At 38.9% G+C, this 9262-nt stretch overlaps 1 protein-coding gene across 1 annotated transcript; it reads right to left on the reverse strand.

Moving 5' to 3' along the window:
• Positions 1 to 2686: 2686 nt before the first annotated feature.
• On the reverse strand, positions 2687 to 9002 carry LOC117531013 (60S ribosomal protein L19-like). The gene is made up of 6 exons (XM_034194007.1): positions 8954 to 9002; positions 5059 to 5165; positions 4816 to 4938; positions 4611 to 4731; positions 4380 to 4490; positions 2687 to 2874 (listed from the first exon to the last, which is right to left on the reverse strand). Exons 1-6 carry the CDS (start codon positions 8956 to 8958, stop codon positions 2748 to 2750), a joined length of 594 nt encoding a protein of 197 aa, XP_034049898.1. The 5' UTR covers positions 8959 to 9002; the 3' UTR covers positions 2687 to 2747.
• Positions 9003 to 9262: the final 260 nt, after the last annotated feature.

Raw genomic sequence — 9262 nt, forward strand, 5'->3', positions numbered from 1 at the left:
TCATGCATAGAAACAAGCTTATGGACTGACATGAATGAAGCTGTGCGCTCATATCGTCGACACATTAGCCAGCATCGCGCCGAAGGACATGTGGCCCATAACTCATGTGGTGGACATGACAGTCTGATTGCCAGCTGAGTGTTCACATGATCACATGGAGCTTTCCACATGGGGCAGCCTGCCTGATGTGCGTGCTGATGCAGTCGCCGCTGCTTTGCAAAGGCGCTGTTTTTATGTATTTCCACATGAGGACAGCATGCCTATGCATGCGCCTCACGGTGGAGTGTTGTAAGGTCATATCCTACATAACACGATATGTGTTTCCCAGCTGTGACTTGAGAGTCCACAGATCCCAACAGCTGCTATTGGCACGGCTACACTCACCTTTGAGATCAGCTCACAGAACAAAGTGTCACTCTCTGTTCCTTTGTTCTGTGATTATTTATTTTATGTATTTATGTAATTATGAATGTAGGTTTTGCTCATGTTCCTTTATATTAAAAGCGCGTGCATGATTTTATTAAGTTCAAGTACGTAATATAATTCTAAATACGTTAAAAAGACATGGATGATACAAGAAAGTGAAAACACTTATTTCCATTGTGGTCCATTTAAAAATCAAATGACAAAATAGAATAACAGAATTATAATACTGATGATAATAATAATGATAATAATAGTGTGTACATGATAACAAGAACCTGAACAATTTAGAAATACTTTAAGACGGTAAATTAACATAAAAGTTTTTGTAAATAACAAGAATAAAAGGATAGAGTGCTTCCAAAAACAGTTAAGGTCTAAGTCTCTAAAAACTTTCTGGAGTCACACACCATTCCAACCCATTATAGAAACTTTGCATAATTTATTACCACCCTTGAGGGGGTTGGTAAGGTTAGAACTTACTTGTGTGAAGCGCCTTGAGGCAATTTTGTTGTGATTTGGCACTATATAAATGAAATAAATTGAACTGAATTAAAATTGAATTGAAAAATGTCAGATATCTATTTTATAAACATGGCCCAATCTAGAGCCCGTGGATCCCCATGGGCAATGCGCTAGTTAGATTTATGTCAGGTTTTCAAAGAATTATTTTTTAACAATATTCACAGAAAATAAAAATTGTAACCATAATAATCGCATCATCAGCCATTTCAGTGTATACTCAACAAAAATATCATGTTCTTAAATTCCCTTTTTTTTTTGATGCATTAAAGTAAAAGAGCTAAGACTTCAGTTCACACAAAAGGCCTATTTCTCCTTTGTGAACACTTCACCTTTGCCAAGATAATTCATCCACCTGACAGGCATGGCATATCAAGATGCTGATTCAACATTATTGCGCGTGCACCTGTGGTCACAATAAAAGGTATTTCTAAAATGCTATCCTCTTGTAACTCATCAAATAAAAACATGTAATGGGGTGAAATAGATATTACTGAACTTTTGCAGCAGATCAATCTGCCACCAGTTGGACAATTGGGGGATGCAAGGTGGATGATGGAAAATAGGAGTCAATGTGATTGGTGAAACATCTTAAAATGAGCTTGTTTCTTTCACTTACAAAACCTAGGCCTGGCAGGCACTGCTTGTTTGTTAAACTATTAAAACTTCAAATTGAAAATATTTTATATGTATTGGGACTGTACTCTGTATTGTCAGATACTCAGTACTAGATCATGCCAGCACAAAAGAAAACAAAAACCCTCAACCCTATTACAATGGACACAAATCTAATCCCATAGCCTGTGCTGTACTGAATTCTGGAAAATTAAAACTATGAAACCTTTTATGGCTGACAGCCGCCGTGAAGTCCACAGGCCTCCACAGTGGACATGTTCAAACATAAATTAACTCTATTTGGCCTGTAACAAATTAAAACCCTGATTTTTAAATTCTTTCTGCACCACATCTGAAGTAGTCTTGTCCATATGGCAGCTCGAATTTCAATCTTGAAAGAATTTGTAGTTCAATATAACCACCAAAAGATGGTGCTATAGGTAAATATTTCCAAAGATGAGTCGGTGCTTTACCAAGTGTTTGCTTGGTAAAAATAAAGTCTCTATTAAGTTCAAGTGCAAGTCATTAGCCATTATATTTTTTAGGTGTATGTGTATACATATATGTGTGTGTTAAACCCTTTGAATTAAAAACAAGTCCATGTTGCAATCACAAAAAAATAATTTTTCTTCTTTTGGGGCATAATGGGAGATAGCCCAGATACAATGAACTCTTTCCCATTAGGCCAAGGCCAAAAACGAGTCACAACTGGAGGCTGAGGCTTACAGAAAGTCTATCGTAGTTGCCACGGTCCCCATTTCCATTGGCCTGTGCGTGATTTCAAGCCTCAGCTGCTGGTGGGAAGTAAACGGTGCAAAAATGAGTAAAAACGAGCGGTTTCTGCTTTGTCTTTGAGACTGCGGTTGGTCTCAAGACCTCCAACACTGAATATTTCTGAGGTATGTCAGCCTTGGTGAGGAAATGACGTTGATGCCAGTTCTCTGCTGCCCCCTGTTGGAAATCCTTAGATCAACAACCTAAAACATATCTGATATCAGAAACGCTTGTCTCTGACAAGATGAGTACTCCAGCTTCTTTGTACAATGCACAATCACCCATCACCAAAGAAAAAAAATGACTCCCTCCTATGTCACACACAGCATGAATTAAATACAAATACATCATGTTGGCTCTTTTATCAGACTTTATGTGTCATAAAACAGAAACCTAAAGATACGATTTCAGATTCACTTCTTTGCAGTTTCTTCCTCCTTTGCCAAGCTCTTGATTAAGGCTTCTTTCTTGGCAAGGAGTCGCTCTTCTCTGCGCTTGCGTGCCTCCCTTGTTTTTGTACGACGAGCTTCAGCCTGGTCACTGGTTAGGAAAAGAGAGACAGAGATGAGACAAAAGTATTAAGGTGAATTTAACCAGAACCTAGATAGGTATTCAAGAGAGTGCATACCATAATTTCTGGACTATAGTGCGCACCTGAATATTAGCCGCACCCACCAATTTTAAAAAGAAAAAGAAATTGTACATAAATAAGCTGCACTTGTCTATAAGCCGTGGGTCTCCACGTTGTAACATGAGATATTTACACAGAAAGATGTTAGAAAGATTTAACTTTTAATTAGGTACATACCGTAAATGCTTTTTTCCCCTGAAGTGTTACACGTAAATATTAACGCACACGTCATCCAGCACAAACGCACGGTGTCTCTGCTCCACACGGTGAACTGAATAATTTAAATTTTCCTTTTCAATGCGTGCAGCCAGGATTGGATGGAATCTGTGGTAAATTAGATGTTAATGAGGCACTGTGACTTTTTTGAGTTGTTGCGCCAAGACAGAGAACCAGTTTGGAGGGGTGGGGGGATAAGGCTCCACTCCGCTAAGTGATCTGATGGCACAACTGTGGCGCAAAGTGCCTTCTTTAAAACATTTAAGATCTCTAGATACTGCTGTCTGCTAAAGAAACAAGTTTTGTTTTGTATTTTCCACTTTAAATCAATATTCCATTGATAACAGTATGACTGAAAACAAAATTTCATTCTATTTGGCAAATGTTCGGTAATAAGTTGACCCACTTATTTGAGCCATTCTCACTTAAAATATCAAAATAGAAATTTTATACTTTTCTATGACCCTCCCAAACATGTACAACCCCTGGCAAAAATTATGGAATCACCGGCCTCAGAGGATGTTCATTCAGTTGTTTAATTTTGTAGAAAAAAAGCAGATCACAGACATGACACAAAACTAAAGTCATTTCAAATGGCAACTTTCTGGCTTTAAGAAACACTATAAGAAATCAAGAAAAAAAGATTGTGGCAGTCAGTAACAGTTACTTTTTTAGACCAAGCAGAGGAAAAAAATATGGAATCACTCAATTCTGAGGAAAAAATTATTGCCATTTGAAATGACTTTAGTTTTGTGTCATGTCTGTGATCTGCTTTTTTTCTACAAAATTAAACAACTGAATGAACATCCTCCGAGGCCGGTGATTCCATAATTTTTGCCAGGGGTTGTACTTGTCATTCTGAACATTTTGAATATCTTAGAAAATCTATAGCTGCTGCAGTTTAGAAAATACAGCTGTATTTGAAGTAACACACAGGACGAAAAGGGGCGTTGTCATTTTTTAAAAGGGCGTGGTCATTTTTGGGCTGTTTGTCCTGGATAGAGATTATGGCACATATCACATATCACAAGTTGTTCATTGGGGTCTTCGTGTAGAACAGTTCAGTAATCCCCTCCTAAATGATGTGCATACAAGTCTCAGCTAGGTCCTCTACTATAGTAACTGATAGCACATCTGGAAATAATTAAGACTGAAATCAAAAGTAAAACATGCTGAAATTATGACGCCGGGAACTTACGCCAGGAGCTTCTTACGAGCCTTATCTGCCTTCAGTTTGTGAATGTGCTCCATCAAGATTCTTTTGTTTTTGAAGACATTACCTTTGGCCTTTAGGTACAGGCTGTGGTACCTGGAGACAAAACAAAAAAACAAACTCACGGTATCTCAATGCAAATATGCTCTTCTTCTAAAATATTCATTAAAAACTAAAACAGCTTGTTCTGCAAAAAGCGCTAAAGTTCAAGCTTACATGTGCCTGTCAATTTTCTTGGAGTCCCTGTAGCGACGAAGAAGACGGCGCAGGATTCTCATGCGCCGCATCCACGAGAGCTTCTCCGGCATACGAGCGTTGGCTGTACCCTTTCTCTTTCCTATGTAACAAGTAGAGAATACGTCAAGTAATATACAAAAGGCCACACTCAGTTAATAACTGTGACCCAGTGGCTTTTACTCACCAATACCCATGTGGCGTCCTTTGCGACGTGCTAGTGTGTTCTTGCGGCAGCGGGCACGAGAGTGGACCGTCACAGGTTTTCTGATTATCAATCCATCTTTTACCAGTTTTCGGATCTGCTGACCTGTGGCACAAACACAATGATATAAAGGTAGAGGACACACCTGACTGTGGCAAGTTGATTTTACAGTGCGCAGACCACAACGAGTCAAGACAACATGGCAATGGAAAGAAAACGACTCACGAGAGTTTGCATTGGCGATCTCATTTGTCTCGTTGGGGTCCAGCCACACCTTCTTTTTGCCACAGCGCAACACACTGGACGCAAGGCGCTTCTGGAGCCTGAGCATGCTGGATAAATAAAAAACCAGAAGGTATTAGTGGTGGGAGAAAAATATTCTCTTCAGTATCATTAAATCTGGTTTCACAATATAATAAATGGTAAATAAACTGCTTTTATATAGCACTTTTCCATCTGCATCAGATGCTCAAAGCGCTTTACACATCAAAGCCTCACATTCACGTCAATGTAAGGCTGATGCCATGCAAGGCACCTACTACACACCGGGAGCAACTAGGGGATTAAGGACCTGGCCCAAGGGCCCTTAGTGATTTTCCGGTCAGGCTGGGATTTGAACCAAGGATCCTCTGGTCTCGAGGCCAACGCCTAACCACTAGACCATCACCTCCCCTATCATCAATTTTTAAATTCCACAATCAATAGTAAGTAAGTCCCTTCGGCTGCTCCCTTGTTTGCACTCGGGGTCGCCACAGCAAATCCAAAGTGGATCTGCATGTTGAATTGGCACAGGTTTTACACCGGATGCCCTTCCTGACGCAAATCCACATTACATGGAGAAATGTCCAGTTGCTTCATTTTAGCATTTTCTTGGATGACATAGGAAAATTGTTACTGCTTTGATCCAGAAGAGGGTGTAATGCATTTGTTGTCAACCCAATCTGAGTACAGCATGAGGACCTCATCTCCATTTCGAAAAGACAGCCAAATGCCTTGTCATTACGATGCCAGGTTTAACCCCTTAATCCCTAGAGCCTATTTCACCAAAATTACATACCCATACATTATGATTTATTTCTCATCTTGTACAAGGTCAAAAATGCAAAAGTTTGGATCAGCTAAAAGACAGGTCCTAGGGGATGTTGTGGATGCAAAAAAATTGAAAGTAAATAATATTTGGTAGGAGTACATGAGGTTTTTTCCCCAAAAAATGAATTCCAATTTATGTCTTTATTTGCTTTGCGTTTCAGCTGTGGTTAGTTGATATGTGACTAAGGTGGATACTTTTGTAGAGGAGACTTCGCTTGACATTTTGATGTATAATAAGTGTATGTAGGTGTCATCATTGGTTAGTTATGAGTGTTCAAATGTTCCAAAACAGGGCAAGTCCCCAAATTTGGGGACTCTAGGGTTTAAGAGGTTAAAATCCCAAGTACAGAAACCCTTTGGCTTTTACTTATTTGACTAGGAAATGCAGAGTCGTAACAAAATCAGCAAGCAAACACTGTCATTTAGCGTGCCCATTCAGAGCTAAATGTGGAGTTAGCTAAACAATGTGCACAGCATCTTCCACACCCTGGATGAGACAAGGAATAAATCACCCAATGGTTCAAAGAAAGCAAAACACAACACAAAGTCAACTGCCCATATAGCGTGGTGGAATGTGCTCACATGTGTGCTGTAAAACTTTCAGGGGCACTTTGACATAAAGTCTTATTTATTCATTATGGCAAGAGATGATGTGCAGAAATGGTGAAACTCAACAAATGAGCCACGTTAGAAGATCATCACTAGAGATATTAGACTGTTTCACCTCGACTTTTTTCTGACAACATAAAGCATGTGTTACATTTAGGAAAGCCTTTAAAATTCTCTTCAAACCTTAAAAAAATAAATTATTGGGTGTAGTTGTGTGTCACCACATTTACTAAAACACAGGTGGGTTGTACAAATTTAACTGACTCTGGTTAGCTACACTACAAATGTTTTTATAAGTGATGTGAATTACGGCACTTGTTTCCTCTAATTTGGTGCGTGTTTCTTCTTGAGTGACTTAAAACTGTGTTCCAGAATGACATCCGATATTCAAATGACAGTTGGATTCAACACCATGAGTCACACCCACAGAATGACACGGAAAAGGAAAAGCACTACAAATACAGTAAAACTGGTTATTAGGTGTGACATGACACTAACATATCAGCACTGTTGCTGTTATCTCATGGAATAGGGTGGCCATAACTGAGAAGTGCAGAAGCATTCAGTTGAGCACATCCAAAAAAAAAAAAAAAAGGGAGTTTGACAGCTTTAGCTTCTTCATAATAGTGATACCAAACAGCTGAGACATCACTATAGAGCCTTGTTTCAAATTCAGAAGCATACAGGGCACTGGAAATGGATGTCAGTTTTGGGAACACAAAATCCTCCAGGTTTATCCACTTTCCCAGCGACAATGAGGACAAACTTGGAATATTCTGTACTCATGAAACTGAGTGGTATTTTCAGAAGTGCACTCCAAGCACTATGCTGATGTCTCAGCTACCTCCCTTCTTGTGTATGAATTTCTGAAATGGGTTAAATTAACAGAAAAATTTCTATGAAACAGAAAAAAAAAATCTGAAAATTTAGAGAACATTTACAAATCCGTGCATCAGCATTGTACACTTCTGGAAGTTCTGAGCAGCAGAATTCCAACTTGGTCCAAGCCCAATTCCGAAAGTGTCCATATTCTCAAACTGCATGTCACCCATTTAGTTTCTACAGTTACCCATCATTATACATGTTGCACGCCAAGGTGAATGTGCATGAAATTGCTGAAGATGTGTTTTTACTTTGAATTGTTTTGCCTGTCCCTGACTATTTAAGGTGAAAAAATGCATGAAATAAAAGATATTGACAGCTGCAGTTTTCCTTGCTAATAGCTCCCGAAGCCTTGGCGATCTTAGGATGGTTATTCTGAAAGATCTTGTAATAACAGCGTTGACAACATAAATTCATGTCTTGCAGAGAAACACAAAGTGAAACGCTTCACTCTATTTTGTGTGCATATCTTCCATGCATTTTGCACATCTGAACTGTTCTCAGATGGGCAATGACCCATATCAGAATTGTGCAACTCCACAAAAACTCACTTCAGAGGTGTCGTCTGGTTAGAAGAACTGTTTTTAGATTTGGAAGTGTTTATTTCTCACTAACTTTTATAAAACATATGAGAAACATCTTAGATTTATACAGAAATACAGCTGTTTCGGAGTGTTTTCCGCCATGTTGGATTATTTAGTTTGAGCTCACAGCCACTTGAGGTTAGTATTCCCATTCACTCTGACTGGCTATGGCCGTGTCGTGTCACTCAGTATTTGCATAAAATAGACTTCAGGTCTATTTCGGCCCTGCCTAGCCCATGGCAGAGTGACTTCTGTATCTTGCCACTGCAAAACAACCACTCTGATTGAAAATGAATGAAGTTGTCACTTCGCCTCTTGCTTGCAGCTCATGTGACTGAAGCTTTATTCCAATTCTAACCCTAAACTATAAGAAAAATTTACTTGCAAAATTACTAGGCAGCTGTTACAGCTGCTGAGCCTCATTCTGACAGCTTTCATAAATGGTGGTCATATTAGGCAGTTTAAAAAATAAAATTCCAACTTTGTCCTGGTTCATACACTTCATGGAACACGTTCCTTAGTGTCGCACCGTACTGCATTATGGGTAACTACTAAACACCAAATACTCAAAATTGACAAAGAAACAGAAGATAACCTTAACTTATGTGCCTTGCTGTAAATAAGTACTTAACATTAGTTTGCACTCTGCTAAACTTAAGTTAAAGTTAATTTATTGTGAAATACAAAGAGTCAGTTATAACCAGTTAATAATCGCTGTACAAAGCTGTAAACCCTTTGACATGTCGTGACATGTTAGCTGACGCTGATCTAACACCAAAAAAGTTAACATTAGCCAACGCTCTCATTTCTACGGATAAAACAAGTACAATAACTTTTATTCAAACTATAAAGGAGCCCGTATCTCTCGAGTCATCTTTACATTAAAGTTAACGACACAGCAACCTAACATTTTTTGAGAATTAAAAACAACTTTAAAACGCAGCTAATCATCTTACCTCATGGTTACAGAAAGTAGTAGCTAAAGAAAGAAAACACTTCCTGAGAGCCGCTACCATGACACCCAACGGGCGAGGTTACTCGACCCTTATCTTAATATCGCCCAAAACAGCTACAGTTATTGATTTAATTGGAGTATGTAATGAGACGTAAATTAAAAGATTAAAATCCACATCATAATCAAAGTTAACTTTGCTTGATTGGTCACGGTGATTGCATTAATAGATTGTCCCCACGATATCACAATGGTATGCTCCACTCATTTGTAATGCTGCTTTCAAAACACTGGAGGGCGCGCTACATCAACT

This window comes from Thalassophryne amazonica, chromosome 18, assembly GCF_902500255.1.
Source record: "Thalassophryne amazonica chromosome 18, fThaAma1.1, whole genome shotgun sequence".
Classification (NCBI taxonomy): Eukaryota; Metazoa; Chordata; class Actinopteri; order Batrachoidiformes; family Batrachoididae; genus Thalassophryne; species Thalassophryne amazonica.

Coding starts and splice junctions, on each gene's coding strand:
- LOC117531013 (XM_034194007.1), bottom strand. Junction 4,491..4,610: donor AAGAAAATTGACAGGCACAT/GTAAGCTTGAAC, acceptor TTTTGTCTCCAG/GTACCACAGCCTGTACCTAA. Junction 2,875..4,379: donor GCTCGTAAGAAGCTCCTGGC/GTAAGTTCCCGG, acceptor TTTCCTAACCAG/TGACCAGGCTGAAGCTCGTC.